This window comes from Urocitellus parryii, chromosome 9 (genome assembly GCF_045843805.1).
Source record: "Urocitellus parryii isolate mUroPar1 chromosome 9, mUroPar1.hap1, whole genome shotgun sequence".
Taxonomy (NCBI): domain Eukaryota; kingdom Metazoa; phylum Chordata; class Mammalia; order Rodentia; family Sciuridae; genus Urocitellus; species Urocitellus parryii.
In genome coordinates, this window is record NC_135539.1 from 51271709 (window position 1) to 51298500 (window position 26792).

Sequence of the window (26792 nt, forward strand, 5' to 3'; positions counted from 1 at the left end):
AATCAAGAAAGTTGATATAATCACTAAAGGGATGCATGTGAAAGGAAAAGGAAAGATACCCAAGAACTGAGTCCTGGCATTTTGATATTTAGTAAAGGGAAAGGTCAAAACAAGTAAGAGGAGCTGAAAAGGAGTAGCTTTGGGGAAACCAGGCAAATATGGTGTCCTAGAAGCTAAGTGTAGAAAGTATCTTGAGAAGAGAGAACATTTACTCTCTTAAGGTATTTGAAGGTTGAGAACTAACCACTGGATTTAACAATATTACAGCACATTGTGTTACTGAAGGGAACACTGGTGCAGAAGAAAGGGGGTCATTTCAGGATCAACATCTCTGTGTGGATGAAATGCTGTGGGATTTGGCATAAGGCTCATTTTGCCTTATTTCTGGTTAAAAAGTAAACCAGGCAGAAAAATCCCCAAATCCAAAAGCAGTAAGCCACTTGAGCAATAAGGAAGAATATCCTAATAAACCTGTAAAAATCTGGAATGAGGTAGTAAATCTCCTTAACTGGGGACTTGTTTCAATCTTTAGAGATACTCTGTAAATAATATGAGGTTTTCCACTTGGTCATCACGTGGGACACTCCTGTGATAATGCTAAATTTCATCTCGTTATCTAATATAAAAGTATACTTGTTTATCAATCTCTTAGTCAGGTGCAAAATGAAATCCCCAAAATAAAATTTCTGAACACCAATAAAACACACACTTTCGATTTCTAGCCATTTTTTATTGTCACTGTTTCATAAAACAAAATGCAAGAGGTTATTCTTTTGTAAATCTAGTTAACTGAACAAGTTGCAAAGAGAAACCTGAGGCAAAGCCTATGGCAGTTAATGTTCCAGACATTCATTAATTTATAGTAGTAGACTAAAAGGACCCAGTTGTTAGCAATTCTACTTCTATAATAATGAGTATTGAGACTGGGACACTTCAAAAGTTTGAATTCTAAAATTTTGGTTTGATTCATAAATTATATACAAAATAGTAAAAAATATGACTTTGAAATATTCATTTTATAATATCCAGTTTTTCAATCTTAAAAACCATGAATTATTAAGGATTATTATATGAGATATTGTTTCACTTTTTAAAAGATTTAAAGTTATAGACTAAGTGAACATAACATTAAATAAGCCAACTGAAGTTATTGTACTTGGTTGTTTCCCTTATTTGAGATTATAATAGCTCTGTTCCTACCCCAGGGATGAAAAGGAGAGATGAGATAAGGTAAACTAAACTCCTGGCTGGGAAAGAGAAATAGGAAGAGTAGAGCAAGAGGAGAGATGCTTAGTCATTAAATGACAAGTGCTCACCTAGACAATAACAATATGTAGATTTGGCCAGCCCTATTAAATTCTGTCTCAGATTTGACAACAAAACCAAGCCACTTAAACAGAAATAGCTTAGATGTTTGTTTGTAGAATTCATCTCAGCCTAACACAGAGTACTCTGGACCCTCAGACCCAGTAGGTCGGTGCCTTTGGTAAATAGCCTCTGTAAGCCTGTTTCTGGTGAACCTTTCTGGCATCATAATGTTATTATGAAGGCCGAGTGAGATTTTAGCTAGTAAAAAGCACAACATTCCTAAAACTATTACTATTATAGTTTAATAATAATAATTTGTTTTCCTAATTGTAATGATCTTTCAAGCGCAGAGAAAAGGAGGCAGAAGTATCTGTGGCATCTTGAAATTATCTATGTGGTCTTGAATTTATTGTGTATATGGCCTTGAAATTAAGTGTCACTAACAATGACCCCTAGTGTAACTATTACAGCAGTAACATCATTGAATAAAATTAAAAGAGCTAAGCAAAAGGTCCTTATCCTGTCCCTAAGCTACTAAATCCCTTTATAATTCTTCAGCCTCAGCTTAAACAGATGAGCTATACATATTCATCTGTGGTAGTTAAATAAATTATCCCTATTTTCTCAGGCATACAAACATAGACAATTATATCTTCATTAACACTGATGAAAAAAATGTAAATGTTTTATAACTAAAACTGCACATATGTTCAATTATTTTGTTTTTAAAATAGTAGAGAAATAGTATTTACCAAAATGAAAAACAAAAGTAAGGTAAATAAAAAGAACAGGTGTTAGGGATTCAAATAATGGGAGACATCACAGACTTTGTTTATTATAGCACTTCTCTTACAGGAATTCTACAACTTACTTTTTGCTGTGACACCTGCTTTGAACTGAAAGTGAATTATTGAGTAGTTAAAAATCATACTGGGCCCCATTGACTTCTTTCTTTCTTCTTTTTTTAATATTTATTTTTTAGTTGTAGTTGGACACAATACCTTTATTTTATTTATTTTTATGTGGTGCTGAGGATCGAACCCAGGGCCTTGCATGCGCTAGGCAAGTGCTCTACTGCTGAGCCACAACCCCAGCCCCTCTTTTTTAAAAATTTTATTTATTCAATTTAGTTGTTGATGGACCTTTTTTTAAGATTTATATGCTGTGCTGAGAATCGAACCCAGTGCCTCAACATATTTGAGGCAAGTGCTCTACCACTAAGCCACAACCCCAGCCCAACTGCTTTCTTAATATACTAATGTATACCTTTCTGAGAATGTTACAGAGCACAGAAAACTGAGTTTTCAGATTTTGCAACTTATAAGGAAACTATGATGCCTCCACATTTCTAATCACTATCACTCTGCTTTATTATTCTGTAGCATTTTAATCTTTTTCTGATATATAATTTATCTTTTTATTACTTATTTTATGTTTCATTCCATAAGAATGTAAGGGCTGCTAGGCAGGGATTTTTTTGTTTGTTTGTTTCTGGCCCCTGTAAGTATGCCAAGAACTTAGAGCAGTGCCTTCGCATATAAAAGCAGATAAATAAAGATCTGCTTAATGAATGAATGAATTCTTGTCTCCTTTTAAAGAGTCTAAGTACTCTTCCTTGGATCCACATCATTACATTTAAATGGCATCTTTTGATATCTTTAGCTTAATATCTGGCTTCAATTTTGTCTTTCATAGGTACATGGCCCTGCATAATCTCCTAAAAGCAATCCCACATGATTTTCTGGAATGACTTACCAAGTTGGCCTTCCCTGCTACTGAAAGAACAATAAATCCTCTGCATGAAACCAATAGTAAGCTCAACCCAGAAGTCTTTAAATACTCAATTTCACTATAATTTCTTTTGTTCTAAGATTTTTTGGTTAATGACTTGGATGACTTGTTTGATGAAATTGATAAGTAAAAATTGTGTGCATTTATGATATACAGTGTAATGTTTTGATATGTATATATACATATATAGTTAACATATGCATTACCTCACAGACTTTTTTTGTGGTGGGAAAACTTACAATCTACTTTTACCAATATTCAAGTATACAATGTATTGTTATAAACTATAGTTACTATGATGCCTAATAGATTTAACCTATTCCTCTTATCTAAAATTATGAATGATTCGCCAAAATCTCCCTGATCTTCCCCACACCCAGTCTCTAGTCTCTGCTTCTAAGTTTGACTTTTTTGGATTCCACATGTAAGTAAGATCACACAGTATTTCTCCTTCTGTTCCTAGCTTACACAATGTGCTCCAGATTCATCCAGTCGTTGCAAATGACGATTAGTTCATTTTTTAAGGCTCAATAGTACTCCACTGTGTATGTGTACCACATTTTCTTTATGTACTAATCTGTTGATGGAAATCAGCTGATTCTATATCTTGGCTATAATGAACATAGAAGTGAAGAAATCTCTTAAATAAGCTCATTCCATTTCCTTTGTATATATCCCTATTAGTGGGATTACTGGATCATAAGGTAGTTATTTTTTATTTTTTTGATGAAATCCCACATTATTTTCTAAAATGGCTATACTAGTCTACAATCTTACAAACCGTTTATAAGGGTTTCCTTTTCTCCTTATCCTTTGCCAACACTTCCCTTTCACCATTTTTGATAACAGGTGTGAGGTAATAATTGTGGTTTTAATTTGCATTCCTTATTAGTGACATTGAATTTTTTTAATATACTTGTTGGCCATTTGTATTTTCTGTTTTGATAATTGTCTGTTCAGACCATTTGCACATCTTTATTTTGGATTTCTTATTTTATTGATGTTAAGTTCTTCAGGAGTCTTATATATCCTGGATATTCATCCTTTGTTATATATCTAGTTGGCAAATATTTTCTTCCATTTTGTAGGTTGCTTATTCACTCTGCTGTTGCCTTTGCTTTTTAGTTTGTTATAATCCTGTTTGTGTATTTTTGCTTATGTTTTGGGGATCATATTGAAAACATTCACTGCCCAGATAAATGTCATGGAGATTTTTCCATGTGTTCTGCTACTTTTATAGTTTTAAGGGTTTTTTTTTTTTTGCTTGTTTTTGTTTTTGTTTTTTTGGATACCAGGGATTGAATTTAGGGGAACTCAAACACTGAAGCCACACCTCCAATCCTATTTTGTATTATTTAGAGACAAGGTCTCATTGAGTTGCTTAGTGCCTCACTTTTTTTTTTATTGGTTGTTCAAAACATTACAAAGCTCTTGACATATCATATTTCATACATTAGATTCAAGTGGGTTATGAACTCGCATTTTTACCCCAAATACAGATTGCAGAATCACATTTTGTCGAGGCTGGCTTTCAACTCGTGATCCACTGTCTCAGCCTTCCAAGACACTGGGATTACAGATGTGCGCTATGCCATGCATAGTTTTAGTATTTATGTTGAAATCTTTAATCAATTTTGAGTTGATTTTGGTGTAGTGTTTGAGATGAATATCTAATTTCATACTTCTCCATGTGGATATCCAATTTTCCCAGCGCTTGAAGGACATTTATTTATTTATTTATTTATTGGTAGTTGTAGATGGACAGTGTGCCTTTGTTTTATTTGCTTATATTTTGTATGTGGTGATGAAGATCGAACTTAGTGCCTCACACATGCTAGGTAAGTGCTCTGCCACTGAACCACAACCCCAGCCCCTTGAATGACTTTTAAAATATATTATTTTTCTGTTGCCATTTCTCTCTGTAGAAAATATTAATTGTATCTATGTATACATTCTTTCCAGTTCTTCCCCACCCTTTAATAGTATTGACTAGGTCCCTACTGTTTTAATATAATCATTATTTTCTCATTTAGTCATTATATTTTATAAAATTCTCAATCACTGTTATCTTGTGTATATGTGTATGAAATCATATTCTTGCAGAAACCAATCTTGGTTCTAAATCTGGGTTTTGATTCTCTAGTCTCCTAAAACTTTTTTAGGTGGTAGAAGATAATTCTTTGTTTTTTCTCTGCATTATCTTTTGACGGACTTCTAAGATTTCTTCCAACTCAGAAGTAATTTTTTACTAAAGACAGTCCTGTGATACATCTCCTGAGAAAGGTTACTGTATTTTTCAGATTTCCTTCCACAACATCATCTTGTGATATCTTAAAGAACTTTTTCTTCCCTCATCTCTATTTCTACCATGTCTTAACTCTTTTATTTAACTATTTGTGTATTTTGAAGATAACAGTACTTTCAGAGTTCTATTAATTACGTAGCTGGCTGGCACTTTGCTTTAGTCCAATAGGAATGACAATAGTTATTAGTTCTTGGCTTCATATACTATGTTAACATAAGACTTTTTTGTTTCAAAATAATCTTATTATGTTTGTTGTGCTATCAGTGATGCAATATTAGATTTTCTCCCAGTTCTTAGTTTTCCTTCTTAGAAGCATTTACTCTAGAAGACATATTTTTGGTGTTTTCTTTGTCAAAATTCCAAAGATATATTGTCATGTGTTCTCATGTTCAATGATAATCTAGATCTCTTTCTATTTTAGGGCTTCTAAATTCTAATTCAGAATTTAAGCTGTTTTGGATAATGAAGATTATCAACTTCTGTCACTTTTCTTTTTTCTTTCTTTTTGACTTTTGATTTTGCCTAGTCATTTTAAAGGTTCTTGCTCCAAAAGTTAATCTTTTCTTCTTTGGTTCACAGAACTCATAATATATGTAATGATACTAAAATGTAATGGTTAATCACATGTGGCAGGTAGTTCACTTAAAAATGGTTACTGTTTTTCAGTTTTTGTGCTTCCTATTAAGTTAGGTTCAGATTATTAATCAATCCCTGAGACAAACTGTGATCTCTTTCTATATCAGATTCCAGTCAGGACCCTCTTCCTATACCTGACATACACAGTCTATTTATACTCAAATATGCTCATAACTGTAACAGGAGTTATCCAAACTTTTAGTCATAAAAGTGTTTAGAATATAGCAGGAGACAAATGGCATGAAACACTTGAGTATGAAATAAATATGTTAAAAACTTGGGGTAGGTGATGAGAGACCTGGGCAATCAATTAAGAATAAATAAATGGCAGATGGGGAAGGATCTTCTTAGAAAGTGAATCATTAGAGCAGGGGGAAATTTTATGTGTGTTCATAAAACTGCCCAACTAGAGGAGTGAGTAAAGAAAGACTCTTATGTCATTTAAAATTTTGCATGAGAACATTTATAGAAATATGAATATAAACAAAATATTAACTGAAATACTTCAAATTGTATTTTTTGAAAATTTACATATTTTTATGCTTCACAATCTTGTACCGAAGATTCCTGGGTATGATTGTGTTTATCAAGTTCAACAGAATTTAAACATGGGATTTGTTGTGATGAAGAATATAGGGCAGATTGGGAGGGGTGAAAGGAGTGGGGAAGGATCCTCTTTTTTTCCCTAGAATCTAAACAGAGGAGAGGTGTGATTCACCATCTTATAGTGGAAAGAAGCTTTCATTCTTTGTGTGGAACATGGCAGCAATCATTCTCTAGTTAGATCTAAACGACAGAATTGCAAGGTGAACTGTATTGGTGACTAACTCATTTTCCCTCACCTACAGCACCCTCTTTTCCCAAGATCAAGCAATTTTCTTGTGTAATGAACTGTATCTGCTATCAAGTGGCCTGGAATTAAGAGGTCCAAAGCATCTTCCAAGTCCTTGTTTCCTATTTGGCATCATGATGTCCTTTGCTGCCATAACACTGATCTGTGTTTTCCAAGGCTATAAAAAAGGAGGAATGCAAAAATGAATAGAACTATTGAACAATTTTATATATAGGAGAAAGGCTTCAAACAATTTTAAATTATTCAGGGAAGAGTTTTCTAGCTAATAGGTTGTCAAATTCTTTGCATCAAATGCTTTTGTCTGGTTGATAGCCTTTTGGTCAGCTTTGTAGCAATCAGAGGGGAGCAGATGGAACAAGAACATGCTTTGAAACCAATATCAACATTCAAAAGTGGGTTTTAGTAGTTTGATTTATGCCCATAACATACCCAAAGTCTGGAGAGAGTGAGTTCAAGGAAAAGACAAAAATATAAGTAAACTAGGTAATAAAGAAAAAAAGAGAAACATAGGATTCAAACTACATTTTCTTAATTTACTAGGTCTTACATGGACATAGAAAATAAGAGAACTGAAATAAATTTACATGATCAGCTCAAAATTCTATTTTCTCATAATGTCAGTGTTTTTAATTTTTTCTGTTAGCAGACAATATATTAATCATTTATTCTACTAACCCTTTCTTCTATAGTTGTCACACATTTAATGTTTTATATATTCATAAATTACCTTTTGGCATTTACCGAAAATATCACCAGTTAGCAAATGAAAATATCTGCTGGGAGACTTTCCATATTTTATATGGAAATGGACATTTTTTAAAAGCCACATATTTATTGGTGATTTTATAAATTAAAAGCACAGTATCAATGGGTAGATTCAGGAAATAAATGGAGCTACTAAAGAGAGAAGGTACTTATTCAATGACAGCAATTAATTCAGTGTGAAAATAACAAAATTCCACAAATATTTACAACATTAATATAAATTGTTAGTTGTAATACCAAAATATGTTGACTAACGCTTATTGCAAATGTATACATTTTATGAACTATTTTAACTAGGAATGACTTTACCTTTAATTAAAATATGGCTACTGAAGTGAAACAATGCAAGTCCCTAAACTTTATAATAAAATACAAAAAGTTCAAAGCTGGAAATAAAACAATTTGGCTCTTTGTGGGCATTTTGTGATCTATAATAACACCTTATAAATTACTCTTAAAAATGTGATTAAATTCAATTGCACTTGAGTAAAGCCTAGGTAGATAATTTTTTCAGAGACAAAACTGATTACAAACCCAAAGCCAGTCCTTTGAAAAAATCTTTGGGGGGGGGGGAAGGAATGTTTTTAAAAACCAGATCAAGGTGAATTTAACATAAAAGAGCCTGACTAGGTCTTAAGATCCAGAGCTGGAGTGATCATTGATTTAATCCAGTATGGAACTTATTACATATTTATATATGTTCTTGTTGCACTTGTGTTTTCCTATATACCTCTTATAAAATATCAGGGAATTCAAATGTTTTCAGTCTGTCTGAATAAACTAGCAATTTTGGAAAATTTTAAATCATGGTCAAACTCATAAATCTTGAGTGACATCATGTTTGTGTAATCCTTTTCAAAAGTAAGCTGACAATATATTTAAAAAGACAAATATGGTCATTTCCATCTAGTAAGTATTTCTAATTTGAGAGTATTCTCTGAGGAAATTATAAAAAAATCAAATAAAAACAAAACCTTATTATAATAGTGTTTATTCTTTATAAAGCAAAAATAATGAAACTTTCAACAATATGAACCCTGGCTTAGTAAATTAGACTTATCAACTTGAATGTTACAACCATGTAAAAAAGGACAAATATAAAGGTTATGTAGCTATGTAGGAAAATGGATATACGTTAAATAAAAACAACATAATACTAGATTATGTTGTTCTTGTATGTATATGGAAAAACTGACAGTTGTAACTACATTAACTATACATGTGAAAAAAAACCACAATCTTTATTGAATAACACTTTAGGGGTAGGATTTTTCTCTCTAAGCACTACGGAATGGTTATGGCAGGTATTTATCTGTCTCCTCACACCACCTTCATGCACAACAGTGGGCCCTCAACAAAATGAAACAGAAACACAAAGAGCCAAAAAATGGAGAGGGACCACCTGTACATTTAGAGGTATTCATGATTCTTCACTTGGGAGACCTGACTTCACTCTTACTTTTGGATTCTATGAAAAAACAATCACTAATATCTTTATGATGAATTCCTACTTTTTGCTTCTACAGTTCAAATAGGTGTGTGCAAATCAAGAAACAAAACTAAGGCAATTTTTATATTTCTTTCATAATTTTAACTTGCATTTTAAAAATGATCTGTATAAGAGTAGCAAGTGCCACAGGTTAGCTAATTGCATTGCAAATAGTGTTATTTTTTCCTAGGGTAGGAAGTGTACTTATTGTAGAGACAGTTCCTTAAATAATATAGCTAAGGTAAGCTAACATTTTTAGACAATATTCCAACTAAATGCTAAGCAAAACATGTTAACATCATCTCTTTCTTTTGCTCTTTAGTTATACCTGTGCTTTAAATGACAATTTCAGGGATAAAAATTACCTTTTTGCCTTGAAGAGAAAGACACTATGTAAGAATTCTAGTGGATTATGTCCTTTACATCTGACTTTAATCTTTGCCTAAGAATTTACTTATTTTTTGTTCTTTCATGTACTGTTTACCAAGTGCCAGATAACATATGGAAGAGTCTGCATACCCTATTCTATTTGCTCTTCACAAAATTTCTGTGCTGCAATGATTCACCAATGACAAGAAACTTTTCCTCTTTTCCATAAATATTAAAAATATTTTGGACAGGCACTGCTTTCAGTATCAGAAACACAAAGATAATTAGGAGAGGGGCCTGATGTAAACAAAACAAAAACCACATATAGGGATAATGCTACATCAGTGGCATGGACAAACTAAAGTATGTGGGGAATTATTAGCTATGTGGGGCTTAATTCTATTTGATATGCACCTCAAAAGCACTATAGTTTCATCCTTAAGATTTGCATACACTGTGACTTCTTTTAATTCTCTCACCCTAACCCCATTAAAGCTCTAGGATTGAAAATAGGCATTGAATGAAGGAGTAACACCAACATACTATTCGGATTTCCATGAAATTAACCAATTTAAACTTTTTGATGATTAGAGGATCATAAACTGCTGTACTCAAATGTGCTTGGAAAGTGAGGAACACCAGAAAATATGTACAATTTACACTTGAAAATAATTCTATGTTGAACTTTATCTTAACTTACATGTGAATCTTGTATGAGAAGTAAATAACTGCAAGTAAATTATTAAAAATATGAAAAAAATTCAATACTGAAAAAATCCTACCTATTTACACTTTCCCTGTGAATTTGGAAAAGATTATAATTCATTTTTAGACTACCTGTCCTTCACATATATAAAATAGAAAATTATGGGGCACAATGCTAAATGTTCTATAAAGAGTAATGGCCAATTAGCATAGTATAAGTTGCAAATGTATTAAAGGTAAATCATAAAGTAAAAACGTATTTCTCAAATCACAAAACTTAAAAATTTGTACACTACAGTAGGCAGAACAGTGGCCCTCAAAGGTGTTAATGTCCTAATCACCCAACCCTGTGAATGTTAGATTATATCACAAAGAGGAATTTAAATTGCAGATGGAATTAAGCTTGCTAATCAGTTGATCTTAAAGTAGGAAGATGTCCTGATTATCTGGGTGGGTTCAACTGAATAGCAAAGTCCTTTTTATGTGGAAGAGGGAGGCAGTATAAAAAGAACCAGTGAGCTGGCAATATAAGAATGACTGCCAGATGTTGCTGGCTTTGAAGAAGATGCTAAAGAGCCAAGGAATGTGAGCAGCCTCTAGGAGCTGGAAAACGCAAAGTAACAGACTCTCCCTAGAGTTTTCTGAAGTAGACTCATCTTGCCAAAACCTTGATTTTAGTCTCATGAGACCCATTTTGTACTCTGACTTCTAGAATAACAATACATTTTTTAATCCATTAAACTTGTAGTAATAGTGAACAAGATAATTTTGGCTATATATGTCAGAAAACCTAGGATAACTGTAACTTAAATACAAGTTTATTTCTCTCCATGTGAAAGTGGGTAGAGGTAGAAATTCAAGGGTGATTTTGGTATTCCAGTGTCAAAGACTCAGCTCTTTCAGTCTTGTTACTCTGCCTTCTGTAAGGATCTTGAGCCAGCAAGTCTAATTTCAACCAGCAGGAAGAAGGAAAGAATGGTGAATCATCTTCTTTTGAAGAACTTCCTCAATGTTGCACACACTATTTCCACTTTTACATCTCATGGCCAGATCTAGTAGCACAGTAGCACCTAGTAGCAGAGAGGGAAATAGAGACATTATTTCAAGGAGCTATGTAATAAAGAGTAACAGTTCTATCATTAAAGAGTAGGAAAAATATTGGAGACAACTAGGTATTGAAGTTGTAGAATGAAGCTATAACCACAATACTATGCTATTGTGATTTTTTCTCCCATTGTTTTAAGAACATAAAGCAAACCCCACCAGATTTTTGGTCAATCAAGACAGAGGTCTTCATTCCACAAAGTTATTGAACAATTGCTATGTAATTGTATTTACTAGATTTTGCATGTACACATACATTAGAACATGCATATATACATGTTGAATGACTAGAAGACATTATATTCAAACTTCAAGGGAGTGGAATGCTTGGCTGATAATAGCATTAAAAGTAATTTGCGTGTTACTTAGGGTCCTGGCAGGAGACTAATGACATATTCAAAGAGTAACTGAAGAAAGTATAATGAAGAGACTATTTACAAAGGTATGGGCAGGTTTCAAGGGAAGAAATGATAAAGCATCCAACGATTACCATCCATAGGCCTGAAGGCACAAATGGAAGGAGGAGTTTCTGGAACTTTGCAAGGTCTTTAGGCATGGGACAGAGGTGTCTGGCAAAAGCTATGGGCCTTAGTAGAATGAAGCTATAACCACAATCAGGCAGGAGGAAGAGCAGATTATCCCAACTCTTTCTTCCTCTCTGTTTTCTGATCATTTGTCAATGCCTCCCCAATTGGTTGAAACCAAACAGAAACCAGAGGGCAAAGGACTTGGTTGATGTGGTCCACAGAAGTCAGCCACTCAAAGCATGGAATGAATTTTGTGACAGAATTTTGTGAATTTTGTAACAAACATCATATGAAAAAGTAAAGCATTTTATAGAGCTGGGAACAATTTTAAAAATCTTAACCTGAAAGAGAAAGGGAAAAGATCTGAACAGAGCTGTGTAAGACCTGGCACAAAGAAAGATTAAGAGAATGATCAAAAAGTAAACCAGTGGGAGGGGCACAATGGCCGGTCTAGTTATATAAGTAGGATAAAGAGAGTGATCAAAAAAAGAGACATGAGATGAAAGAATGAGAAAGGTTTGACCAAGATCTTGAAATTGTAGTATAACCAAACACTGGGTTTTGTCACCAATTTTGTTAACACATTGGTGGGACATCTAAAGCCTGTCACTGCTTATAGGTTTACACACACACACACACACAAACACACACACACACACACACACTTTTTGTTTTCAGTCCAAGGGCTGAACAGCAGTTGTGATTATACCTGAGAATCTGTGGATTACAGAAATCCAGGGCTGTAGGTCAAAGAAACAGCCATACTCTGTTCACAACCACTCAGCAGCTAAAAGAAGTCAAGATGTCAGAGAAAAGAAATACACGGTAAAAAGAAAAAAAAAAGCAATAGAAACCAGATACTGGCACTCTGATATCAAGGCAAGTACTTAAAATTAATACAAATTCAAAATATTCATGCTGCTGTCTTATATACCTATAATTCTAACTATTAAAAAGGGATTCCATGTTCACAAATAACATCAATAATAAAAACTGTCTTTCATGGAGGCAGCTTTTTGAAAGCAATCCTCTTTAACTACTGTGATTTTATGGAAAAGATCAGTACTAATTTTACTTTTTTGGATTTTCATTGACATCCTACAAACATCTCTACCTAAAAATATTTATACTTAACATCTCATTATACTCAAAATAATCCTGAAAACTTGCTCTCCATATAGAAAGCCCCATCTGATAACATTTCATTGACTTATACACATTTGTCCTTTTTATCACCTCCTGGGAGGCTTTATTTGAAAAGCTGAAATGGGTCCTGAAGAAAACTGTTGGTTCTATACCATCCTATGGTCATGTTTCCTTTCTTGACTCTGACAGCAGAATTTGGTGAAATTGCAGCAATGAAATGATCATTGTTCTCTTTGGTACCACTGTGAATCAGATTCAGAGTCTTATTGTTGAGCTATGGAATAAGTAGAAGCTTGAACAGACCTACATATAGAATATACTTTGAGAGTTAGCATGTATCAAATGTATTCTTTTCCCCATCAAAGCTCTAGGAAAATAAGCATTGAATGGAGGAGTAACACCAACATGCTATCAGGATTTCCATGAAATTAACCAATTTTAAAATTCTGATGATTAAAGAATCATACATTGTTGTACTTAAATGTGTTTGGAAAGTGAGGTACATGAAAATCATACCTTTGATGTGGAACACCATGAAATATGTACAATTTTAAGTTGAAAATAATTTTATGTTGAACTTAACTTATACATAAATCTTATACGAAAAGCAAATAACTGCAAATAAATTATGAAAAAAATATAAAAGTCAATTCTAAAATATTTTACCCATTTATTCTTTCTCAGTAAATTTGGAAAAGATAATTCATTTTTAGAATACTTGTCCTTTAGCATATATAATCACAGTGTTTGGTAAAAGCAAGGTAACATTTCATTATTATTAGTATTACTGAATGAATGCTGTATGATGGCACTATTATCAGTGTCCCCTACTCTCTTCAATTTAATCTAAATCTTAATAAATTTCTCTATAAAGTGATTCTAAAGTTTTCCTATCTTCAATTACATTTAAGAGATAAGCAACTATAATATATGCATCAGGTTTAAAGCAGGACTTCATTTTTTAATTTACTTTGCATGCTTTCTCTTCAGTCTAGAGTTCATTGTCTTCAAAAATATTATATAAGGTTTATCAGTCAAGTATTTAATTTATAAAATATAGTTAACACATGCTTTTACAAAATTTATATTAGATTTGGCCTCTCGATATTTGTACATATTTAAAAAACAGGACTGAACAGAATTAATCACTTAGGGAAAATGATTATGAAGAAATTTAAATTAAGAGCAATTAGACTGGATAAGACAGTAAATGGCTTTCACAGTCATGATTTCAACTGTTTCTAAGGATGGATGTGATGAGGGCAGATATTAATTTATTAAGTATCTACTAATGTCTAGGCCCTCTGTTAAGTGCTGAGGATACAAAAATGAACAACAACAATAACAAAAACCTACCGAATAAGTTACCTGATTACATAATATCTGGCCCAAGTTAACCAAATTAGTGACCACTAAAGTAAGGAAGAAAATTACTTTACCTCATTTTGTCTCTTTATGATATTTAAGGTGAGGATGAATAGTGAAAAGAAACTTGGTAAGAATTTTCAAGTCAGAAGGAAAAAATGGCATGTGTAATAAATAATTCCTAAGTTTAAGGGTGGGTAAAATGTGCTTGAGCTAGAAATATATACATGTTTTGCTTTTCTGGTTGGAAATTAGGTTAGCAATTTTTAAAAAGTTTGGAGAAAATTTCTGGTAAAAGACAGTCTATGACCTGATTCAAAAGACAACTGAAGAATATCATACAGTCCTTAAAAAGAGAGGAAAAATTACAACTGGACCAAGCATTTTGATGTGCGTAAGTTTCAGTCAACATGGTATTGAGGGAAATGAGAAATGCCTATACTTAAAATGATCATTAGAGACAATGATTTTAGTTTTGGCATTGGGAAAGAGTACAGATACATAACATACAGCAAAGAATATTTATAGTCCCATTTTGTGCACTGATAAATAAAGCACTTATGCTCAAAATGCCAAAGCGAATGGGGCATCTTTTAATTTATATTCAGGATTAAATTGTCTTGATTTTTGAATTACCAGACTTTAGCTGTAAGGTTATTTCGGTTGAGAGATTTGAAGAGATTCATCAATGGATCATCTACATTTTCTGGTGGGGTGTGTTTAAATCGCAATTTTAATAAAAATTCCTGACATAGGCAAGACAAAAATCGTACGCATAAATTGACTGAGCATCTACTATACTAGCACCGTTACGTGATTTACTAAATTATTTCTAACAGTCCCATATGTCAGGTTTCAGTTTGCTTGATATCTCTATTGATTGCTCTTACACTGTTAATTGATAACATTAGTTGAAATATAGCTCATTTATCCCATAAAGTTGTTCTCAGAAAATTCCTCATGTTAAAAGGGCAGGGAGCAGGGAGGAGAAACCTCAATCCCAATCCCACATTCTGAAGACAACTTTTTCAGTATTTGTGGTGCTACAAACGTGGTCTTTCAGAAATCCTCGGACTTGTACAAAGTCAAGGACTTAAGATAAAAATCAGCAATCTGTCTGCATCGAAGACATCTGTTTCTTGCCATACGGTCCTTACACAGCGACGACCGCTCATTTAAGAAGTAAACCGTGGCCTGTTAAATACCTAAACTCTAAGTCAGGACGCCTACGATTCCGGCGGTCGACCCAGAGAGGAAAGCGGGGAGGAAGGCAGGGGCGGGGGAGGCCAAGGTGACAGCAGGTGAGCGCCGTGCTCGGATGAGGAAGTGAGACGGGCACAGTGTGGGGATTACTCATTCCGCTTTACTGCAAGCGGAACTTCTCGCCTCTTTCGGTCCAGTTTAAGTTCAATCTGACTGAAGTCACTTCCCATCCTGGTTCTCTAGGGGGAAAACCGTGCGTCCGTGTGAGGGAAGGCAGTCAGGACAGAGCGGGTCAGGTAGCTGCTCTCGTGACTCTGCGTGTCCTCGCTGTCAAGGGCCGAGTTCCCCAATCACTCGTTCCCGGTTCCCCGAACCTGCCCTTCCCCGAATCCTGGGAACTCCCCGGGGTTGCCCAGGGCTCGACCCTCTCCCGGGCCCCGGAGTGCGCAGGGTTGACGAGTGGGGCGTGGGAGCCGGGCCCAACCTTCAGGAAGAGGGAGGGCCGACGGCCGCCCGGGATGCTCAGAGGGGCCGCTCTGAGGGCACAGGGTCCAGAGCAGCAGCAGCCAGACCCGTCGGAGTACTAGACAGCCGCGGCGGGTGTGGCTAGTCCAGAGGCAGAACGCCGCTGAGCCTCCAACTTTACCTTTCCCACTCGGACAGCCTGTCGCCCTTCTGACCACGTCCCCACAGTATCCCAACGACCCAATCTCTCACCCAACCACACCTGAGGAAAACTTTTCCCTCTCCTCTCAATTCAAACTCCGCAGCGTCCTAGGTTGCCGCAAACCGTCCTGTCCTTAGCAACAAGGTTCCGGCCGTAGAGCGAGCGCCTCTAGGTGTAAGGAAGGTGATGTCGTAAAGCCGCGAGTGTCGTAAACCAGGTGCGGTGGGGAGGGGGGAGGGGTGGAGGCGGAGGGGTGGGGGGGAAGGGGGAGGGAGGGAGGGGGAGGAGGTGACTCGAGCATTTAGACACAAGCGAGAGGATCATGGCGGATGGCCCCAGGTGTAAGCGCAGAAAGCAGGCGAACCCGCGGCGCAATAACGGTGAGTGGCGGAGGGGACCGGGGAGCGGCGGAGTCAGGGGGAGCCGGGCAGCCGGGGCGCCCCCGGGGATGAGGGGGGCGAGCCGGGTTGGGGGCGGCCGGGGCAGGGACGGGCAAAGTGGAGTGGGAAAGTAGAAAGTAGTGCTCTCTGCCCCCCTCCGCTGCCGCCACTGCCGGAGCCGCGCCGCGGCCGCTCGCTCTCCCTGAACCGTTATGTCTCTTACCTGGTCTCTCTCCGCCTAGCGGCTCCTGCCGCCCCTGCCGCCTCCCTGGACCGTTAGCCGCGGCCGCCGCCGCATCCCCGGCTCAGGGCGGCCGGCAGGGACGCGGCCGGCCACTTTTCTGGTCTCGGGTGGAGCGACTGTTGCTTCTTTTCGCACTTTTCCCCACTCTTTTCGCCCCTCGGCGCCTCCCTCTCCCCCTCCTCTTCAGCCCTCTCTGCGTTCTGCTCCCTCAGCGCCCAGGCCCCCGGGAGCCTAGGAACAAACTTGTGCCCGGCGCTGACCGTGCAAAGTGGCTTCCGCGCGCCACGGCCACGGCGGGCGCTGGAGTCCGGGGCCCGCGGTTCGGGCAGGGCTGCGGGCGCGCGGCGGGCGGCGGCGACGGCGGCGGGACGGACGGCCGGGCTGCGTGTTGTCCGTGCGCGCGTGTGCGCGGGCGCAGGCGGTGCGCGCCGCGGGCGGACCCGGCTCGCCCGGCGGCGGTAAAGTTGTGACCAGCGCGCTCGCGGAAAGGGGCTCCAGAGACGCGGGTCCCTACACGCCCCTCCTCCCTCTGCACCCCCGGCCACTTTGCCCTCGGGCTCCCGATCTTGGGGCGCGGATCCGCGTGAGGGAGGTCCCCATTTTGTGAGGAGCTGGTGGGGCAGCACAGAGGGGACAGGCAGGAACGGGCACCTACTTGCTGCTGCCAGGGAGCTCTGTGGATGGCGGCGAGCTCGGTGTGTTTGTAGAGTTATTACCTGGTTTTAAGAGATCTGGAAGCACCACAGACAGATCCCCCTCCCCAAGCAGGACTCGCTCTGGGCGCCTGGATGGGGCTGTGTGCTTATGCCTCTCTTTTCTCTTTCGGTTTTTGGGGAAGTTATTACCTGGGCCGGACGCACGGAGCGCTGAAGCCGGATAATGGAGCTTGGATGGCGCTCTGGGTCTCGGGTGGAAGAGGGTGGGGGATGGGGCGGACGGACCGACGGACGCTCGGGGCTGCTGCTCGCGCCGCAGCTGCAGTGTTTATTGATTTGTGCTGATGTGCCAGGGAAACACACACCCCTCTGCCTGCCGTGGGAGTTTTTTTTTTTTTTTTTTTTTTTTTTTTTTTTTTTTTTTTTTTAAAGAGAGAGAGAGAGAGAGGGAGGCAGAAACAAGGAGAGAGATCGAGACCCGAACATGTGGTGGTTGCACGGTCGCCTTTTCCAGTTTGAAGAGACGTTGTAAGTTGATTGTATTTCAGCTTATCTGGGGGGCGATTCCGTGCCTTCTCTCCCGTCTGCTCAGCGGTGAAATGTCTGCTGATTGTTATTGTCTGGACAGTTCCTGTGGCGAGAGGGGCGAGACTGGCCGGCCGGGGGCGGCGGGAGCGCGGCGGAGAGATGCCCCCGCCCGCGCCGGGTACCTGTTTGTATAATAATGGGCGGCAACGGCCCTGCGCTGGCTGCGGCCGAGTCTATATAAGGAATTACGCGTGCATTTCGGACCCAGGATCTCATTTTGGCTCCTGCGTTATTTTTTCGACGAGTTTTTAAGAGTAGGGGAATAAATGCATCCCTGATGGGATCGGTGTCGCGTCCAGAAATGAGGAAATATGTGTTTAAGTGAAAACTCTGCGCGGTCCCCCCGCCCACCCCCCGCGCCTGGGCTCTCTTTCTCCCTCCCCTCCGGGATGTGAAACGCGAGGTTTTGTAACCTTTCCTGGCAATTTTAGATTTTGTGTGGGATTTCCTGTCTAGAAGCAGATAGGAAGGTTTTAGGCTGTTCCAAGATGTTTTCTTCCAATCGTAAACATATTTTTAACATATTTGAGCCGACATTAAAATCACCGCTTTCATGAATTATTTCAGTTTCTCAAATAAATACCTGCATTTTAAAGACGTTTGATAGTTACCACCGAAAGGTATATGTGGTATCTTCATTGTGGTGACATGACTTGTTATAGCAAGGAGCAGAGCATAGGCTATTGCAATTTTAATTTCCTGTTTTAGCGTCACATAGTGTGTGTTCTATATTGAGCTGTTGCGGCTGCTGCTGATGTGGCTTTATGAAAGGTAAGTTGGTTCGGAAAGGGCTGCTCGCTTTTTACCTTATTTAAAATGTTGATCGCCTGAGAAAGGGGCTTTTCTTGTTGCTGACGACATGTGTGTGACATGTGAGTCTGAACCACCCAGCGACTGTGCAGCTGCTGTAAACATGTTTACCTGAACAGGAAAGAATGGATTTTTCTCCTAGACATTCAGTGATATGAATATTATACTCGTAAGACGTATCAACAGATGACTTAAAGGGGAATAAAGCTATCCTGAAAGGTACTTGAAATCAACAGGAAAAAGAGATTCTTGATCGCTGCAGCAAATGGCAACTTGTGCAGGTAGAAAAAAGATGGTGTTTAGTTTTCTCCTGCATGTATGTCAGCCCCCTCTTGTCTGCTGCTTTCATTCTCGAGGGAGGGATTTATTTACCAGGCTTGCTGTCAGTGTTTTTCCTTTGTGTTTAATATTAGAAAAACAGATTTGGGGCTTTTTAGCACAAAAAGCCTTGTCTGCAGTATGCATTACTCTCAGAAAACAAAAGGTGTTTAAGATAGCGCTGTACAGGTATCTTCCATTTTCATCACTTTTGCTTGTATTCTTGCATTTCTTTTTGTTTTCATGCATTTTATCCATTGCTGATCATTATAGTCATGCTATTTGATTTAACCTCATATTTTGCAAATTAAAATGAAGTTACATGCCATTGTGTTGTGAAACCTCAGGATAGGTGCTGGTTAATATTTCTTAGCAATGCAGTCATCTTTAAGTTGCAGATGTGTTTTTGGATAGAATTGGCTGGAAAAAACTCTTAAATCATTTTAATGAAATAATGGTATATACAGTGAGAGATAATCATAGAGATATTTTATGTTGTTTATGGTTACATAATGTTTTTTATTAATTTTGAAATAAGGTATGCAGATTTTACTACTAAGCCTTTAGTAAAACATTTTAATTTCCTTTCTGGAGTATATCTGCAGAGTACAATATTAATGGGAGTTTCAAGTAATGTAGCTTGACAGGGATAAGCCAGTTGAGTAAGGTTTGGCTAAAGTATCAAGCATTGTGGGGTAACTTTATGGTAATGCCATTAGTCATCTATAAAGGAGTAACATTAGCATTGCTTGAATTGATTATTGCCATTTATAATTTAATGCTCTGTTATATTTTTAAAATCTGTCTTTTATGATTTTCCACATTCTACTCTCTTTGTGACATGGTTTTCTTGTTTTTTTCCTTGAGAAATGTACTGTAGCTGCTAATGACCACATGCTGATTGATTCACCTTAGATGCAATAGCAGGTGCATATTTTTCTGTCATTAGCACCATTTCTTCTTGCTGTCTTTGGAAACCACCAGTAGAGGATGCTAACAAAAATGATTATGGATATAGTTGTGTCATAAGTCTGTCTGTCTTCTGTGCTCATTGGGATCTGCTGTAGAATTCTGGATTTTATTGTTATTTAAAACTAGCCCAGGATAAATTAGACAGAAACATTTTCTTGTTTATGGAGACTAGAAAGAAGTAGGAATATTTTAACTTGAATAATCTTATAAACTTGAGCTTTTTAAATCTTGAATTGAGGTTGATATTATTTTAGTCTTGCATTAAAGCAATCATGTTCCTTTTTAAAAAAGTTTTCTTAGGCTTGAGGAAGAAAATGTAAAGATTGACTATTTACAGTGTATATTTACTATACTTTTTAATCTCTTTTGTTCATAGGTTTCCTGAAAATTTTATTATTTTAGATATTAAAAGGTATTAGATACCTTTTAGATATTAAAAGTTTAAGTATGATAAGGAAAACAATTAATTGATAATACTGTGTAATAATTTTTCCATAATTTATGCAGGCTTAGAATATAGATGGGATGGCAGATAACTATGAAAGTTTGTTAACCAGTACTCTCAGATATTAGTGGTTTCAAAATTTTACCTTTTTTTCCCTTTCAAATCCATTTCCTATTGATAACCCTCCCCCATCCCATTTCCTTAGTTAAGAATTGCATCTTATATAAATTGCAAATTTACTAATTATGAATGAAGAATCTAAGTTTGATTTAAGTGCAAAAAATTGGTAGTTTATTAATTGTTCATGCTTGTATTCAAAGAATACTACTTTCAGCAAAGTATATAAATTAAAATTATTACTTATACATAATTGCATAGAACTTAATGTATTCAGTCATGTCTTTTTGTTTTGTGTCCCCAAGATTGTTAATATAACAGTCAAGTTTAAGCCTTTCATTAAATTTAATGTTAGGAGTATTTATTTCCCTAATTATTTTTAATGGTGTTTCCATAAATGTACTCATACCAGTACCACAATGCAGTAGTCTTGAATTAAAGCATTACCTGAATTTTCAGGTAAGCCTGCATGAACTTCTCATGGGTATTGTGTGTGTGTGTATGTGTGTGTATGCATGCATGTGTGGTTTTTCATTTCTTGTCAAGTAGTTCTTTAATTCTGTATTCTAATTCCTTAGAGCTCATTAGTTGAATAGGTGTGGTTCACTTTTTGATAAATTGAAAACTTTACTATGGAATTATGATGTATGTAATTGGGCATGGAGCATAATTTAAAAATATTTTATAAATAGAACACATAAATTACTTCTTAAGACAATCCTGATATAAAAGCATGGGAAATATTTAATGCTTCTTGTTTTGTTCCCTTATTAGTCTCCAATATTTTTGAAATTCCATACCTTCCTATGTTTGCAGTTTTAGTAGTTTTGAAGCATGTGATGAGAAATTTTTATTAAATTGTGGAGAGTATTTAAAAAATAATAGCATAATTATTTCTCAGATTTGTGTTTTTATGCCTCCTTTTGCTTTCCTTTGTATAAATCACTTCTAAGTGTGTGAATAGAGCCAGATTTAAACACAGATGCAATATCATGGAATTATGTTCTTACTTACTTCTAACTACCTATGTTGAATTGCAGAACAGGAGAAAAATCATACAGATGTTGGAAGAAGATATGCCTTAGCTTGCAAAAGTACAATGAGAGGTTAGATGACTTGATGTAACTTTTGAAATAATAGTATTTAAGATTGAAAAAGATTTATCTTTGCAGCATGACTTAATTTATGGGAAATATATTTTGAATACAGATATAAGCTAAAATAAAAGTGCATTATTGAGAGAAAATTTGGAAAATTTTACATTAGAAAAGTGCCTTGATAAAATGATTTTTAAAAAATATCCTTTTAAATGATAATGTTGTACGTAATACTAGCTGAATAGCTATCATATAGGCTAAAAGTTGTATAGATTGATATGTATATAATAGAAATGGTTTTGTTGGGACCATAATTAAAATTTTGTACTTAAACTGCACTATTGTACACAGAGGAACAACCCAGTTGGCATAAACCTAAGTAAATGTATTTTGGCCACTGCAGCAGTTTTCAAAGATGCACCTGAATTTTTATGAAATGATAATAAAGACATCTTTAAAAACTTAAGTCTGATCTTTAGGTATTGATAAAGTAAATAATATTTTCTTTGGATGGGAGAGTGTTTTGAATATTGTATTCTTAAAAGCAGCATTTTAGGACATTAGTTTTACCACATGAAAATTTCCAATATACAGTGAGCAAGTCTGGATTTTAAATTTTATGGAGGTGGGTTATACTGTTTTTAACCTGAAATTGGGTGCTGGAAAATATGGCAATATATTATTTAAATAACAAAATGTTCTTTAGTAAGTAGAATTTGCCTTAAGATTGTTTTAAGGAATAAAAATTGAAATTTAGAACTTCATTAATTTTGTTAAGACATACTTTGGAAGTATATCTTGTGTATGTAGATATATTGAAAACTTTTCAAAGTGCAAAAAACAAAACAAAAGCCAAGTTACTATGTATGTTTTTATTAAAGCTCTGAAACTTTATTAAATTCTCAATTTTTCATTGTCTAAGAAGTTAGTTTTTTTCTGATTTATTTCTTCAAACTGCTTCTGCTATTCAATACATGTTCCTCTATATAGAGATTACATTTATCTGTCTGTATATAGTCCTGTATCAGTTAACAACATGAGAATACACTCTGAGAAATGTGTGATTAGGAGATTTTATCACTGTGCAAATATCAGATTGTACTTACACAAACTAAGATGACTGTGATATCACTAAGCAATACAATAGGGTATCACCACTGTATATGCAGTTTTTCATTGATCAAAACATTGTTATGCAGCACATGACTGTACAGTAATCTTCTCTTAAAGGAGGTCATATTCCAAGATGTTCCAATAGTATCCCCAAATCTTGGATAGTACTGAAACCTATAATTATAATGCTGTTTTTTTCCTGTACATACATAGCTAGGATAAAATTCAACTTACCATTTATGCACAGTAAGAGAATATCAGCAACTAATAATAAAATGTGGCAACTATAATACATGTTTTAGTAAGAGTTATTTAAAACGTTCAAATTGTGAAACAATAGGTGAGGATTATTACATACATTTCTCATCATGATTAGCATTTTATATTTATTGAGATTTGACATATGGAGTTTGAGGTATGAACTGTTCATAGAAGACCCTATGTTGGAGTAGCATTTAAAAATCATCTCCTTTGCAGTAACAACCACATGTATGCAGAAATTATTGGTAACTGATATTTTATGATCTCTTAATTCCTTTTTTCCTCTCCTCCATCCATATTTAAACTTAAAAATGAATGAACTATACGTCTACAAGTTATGTAATTTCTCATTTCTCATATTCATTGCTGTATTCTATATCAAAAATCATGTTTTCCTTTTTTAAAGTCTCCTAATTTCAAATTTTTGGATATTTTAAATATTCTGATTGTAATTTTATCAAATAGGATGTTGTTTTTCTTTGGATATCTCAGTTACTATTTACAGTCACTAACTTACATTATATTTTGATTTCACTTTTTTTTTCTGGCATGGTGTTGAGGATCCCCTTGAGAGCCTTGGGCATACTCCATCACTGAGCTACATCAGTAGCCCCTTGATATCCTTGTTCTGGAAGTCTGTAATCCATAATTCTGACAGAAGGGTTGGGATTTGTTTGTTGTTAAGTAGATAGTTTTCAGGCTGTAACTAGTTTCCTGATTTAATAAATTGTCAATTTTTTGAATCATAATTTTTAATGTGAAAGATTGTCATGTCCAAAGTAATATTTTATCCAAAGTCTGATACAGATGAACCGAAATTTAGTCTTTAAGTAGAAACTGCAGAGGATACTTGAACATGTGCTTTGAGAAGGTGTAATGCCAGACAGATGTAATGCCATGTGGAATAGCATATACTAAATAAAACCTTCCATGGAGTTTATTTTCTGAACCAGGGCTCAAGTTAACCTTGCTCTGTGTTGGTACATGAAAAGGCTGTGAAATCACTATCTCTCTTTAATGTTTTCTCCTTTCTACCCTAAAACTAAGTTGCTAATTATTTCTATTGCTATATCATTTTCTGAATGCTTTTTGGTACTCTTGGTGTTTTTTGGTAGAGGTGTTTTGCTTTTATGATGGGGGAGGGCAGCAGCAGGGAGGAAGGAGTTGGACTATGAGAAAACAATTTTCCATGAGTGTAAGTATTAATTAAGAAAGTAAAGTGAAATAATTTTGGAGCTGGATGTATTTGAGAGAAGTACCCAAAGCCTCTTCTGCAGATAAACAGATTCCAAGAGATACATTACTAGTTAGCTGGGCTAGGTCACAGCTTCTCAGATTCCTAGTTTAGTATTCCTTTTATTAGGTCATTTGTGCATATTTATCTATCATGGTTATATGAATTAGATGCTACTTTCAAATTTATCATAATTAAACCCAAAATGTCTTGTATAGGATGCTTATGGTCTGAGAAAAAGTAATTTCTAAAACATGTATCAACCTGTGAAATCTAGTAGTTTATGTTACTGTATTGCTTAGAACATTTAAGGTGCATAGAGTTAATTTAGTTTTATTTAGAGGCCTACTCTCATTTGAATTACGTTGTCTTCATTCCCAATCCTCATACCCCTTTATTTTTCCATACCCTCGTTTAACTAAAACTAGTGTGTTTTTAGGTATGTCCTTTGTTGCATAGCTCTTGTAAAATTTTGTAGTTCTTTACATGTTTGTATTTATAAAATTGTTGCTTTTCTCTTTATTTTACTTATGAATGGCATTGTTTGAAATCTGTTTGTGTTGCTGAATGTATATCTTGCTTATTTTTTCATATTTTTTTTTAGTTGTTGGACACAATACCTTTATTTTAATGTGGTACTGAGGATCCAACCTAGAGCCTTGTGTGTGCTAGGTGAGAGCTCTACATAACCCTAGCCCCTTGTTCATTGTTTTTAACTGTAGTATTTCATGTGTATAGTAAACACAAATTGCTTATTAATTAATTTAATGATGGATGCCCAGGTTGACTCCAACTCTTGGATACATTATGTAATAAGCATTAATTATGTAATAAGCATCTTCCTTTGTGTCACTAATGGCTATGCAAGAGTTTCTTTGATGACATATCCAGTTATGAAATTGCCAAGTATAGATCAATCACTAATTTAATATCACAGAATTCTACCAGATTGGTTTTTAAAATGGCACCAACAGTTTCCACCCTCACCAAGAATGTATAAGAATTCCTATTATTTCATTTTTGCCAGCTCTTGGGTGCTGTACAATATCCTGAATTTTGCTAATTTAATAGCTGTTTAATAGAATTTCATGGTTGCTTTATGTTTTTGTTTACCAGAAGGTTGATAATTTCTTCAAATCTATTTAGCCATTTGGTATCCCCTTTACACATCTGGCCTGTTGATACCTTTGTCTATCTTTTTAATTGTGCTTCCTCTTCTTGTTGAGTTTCAGAATTACTTGTGTATTTGGTAGGATAATTCCCAGTTGTCTGTTGACTTTGACTATGGTATAGGCATTCCTAATTTCCATGTATTCAAAACTCAAATTTTTCTTTGTGAGTAGTAAGAAGTTCTTCTTTTTTAAATTAAATTTTATTTTTTTGAAATTTTTATTATGTAATTATTTATTTATATATGACAACAGAATGCATTACAATTCTTATTACATATATGGAGCACAATTTTCATATCTCTGGTTGTAAACATTGTATTTTCACACCAATCCGTGTCTTCATACATGCTCTTTGGATTGTAATGATCATCACATTCCACTATCATTAAAGGAAATCCTTCTTAAATCCATCTATTACAAAGATGCTTTCCTAGAATTTCTTCTTTTCAACTCATAGTTCGATCTTTTATATGCATATGGAATGCACCTTTTGAAATACTGTTTTTTTCTTAAGGGGAACATGTATTAGTAGTTAAGAGTTTTGGTTAATCCTGTATTTTACTAGCTATCTCATTTGGCTAAATTAATCTCCCTATGTTTATATTTCCCTATATGTAAAATAGGTATGATAATCTAAGAGTTGGGAAGGCTCAGTGGCATGTGAAGCATTGTATCTAGTGCATATTTAACCATTTAATAAATGCTCATTTAAAATTTTATAAGATTTGTTTTAAACACATCTTACATCAATTGACAATTTCTTGTCTGATGTTAATGCTAACTAATATGACTACTATCTTAAAGAAGTTTGCTAGGAAATATGTTTATTGTTTCTATAGCTTTAACCTTTAGTATTAGTTGTTTCTAATCTTAACAAGGCTGTTTGTTAAATCATCAGTAGACTAGTAAAATACAATGAAGTTTCATCTTTTTAAAATTTATTTATTTTTTATAGTATTGGAAATTGACTATCAGACAATAGACACAATATCACTGAGCTGTCTCATCAGCCTACTGAAATTTCATCTTAATGCTGCCTGTGATGTTTTTCTTAGCTAGAGGAGGGTTGCCTTGTACTCATTTTTAAACATTATATTGAAAGAGCCCTTACCATATCAATTTTATTTGTGATATTGAAATGGACTTCAAGGA

The 26792-nt window shown here is 35.8% G+C and overlaps 1 protein-coding gene and 1 long non-coding RNA gene across 4 annotated transcripts in view; one reads left to right on the forward strand and one right to left on the reverse strand.

Moving 5' to 3' along the window:
• Positions 1 to 11021: 11021 nt before the first annotated feature.
• LOC113192241 (uncharacterized) lies at positions 11022 to 16441 on the reverse strand. Its single transcript, XR_003301993.2, has 2 exons — positions 16294 to 16441; positions 11022 to 11291 (listed from the first exon to the last, which is right to left on the reverse strand). It is a non-coding gene; the product is annotated as an uncharacterized LOC113192241 (long non-coding RNA).
• A 92-nt stretch (positions 16442 to 16533) lies between these two features.
• Positions 16534 to 26792, forward strand: part of Zeb1 (zinc finger E-box binding homeobox 1) — a 157763-nt gene continuing 147504 nt past the window's right edge. For all 3 annotated transcript variants that reach the window (XM_026402310.2, XM_026402313.2, XM_026402311.2), the window contains exon 1: positions 16534 to 16613. In XM_026402310.2, the coding sequence (XP_026258095.1) occupies positions 16556 to 16613 (58 nt within the window). In that variant the 5' untranslated portion in view covers positions 16534 to 16555. The remainder of the gene's footprint in view (positions 16614 to 26792) is intronic.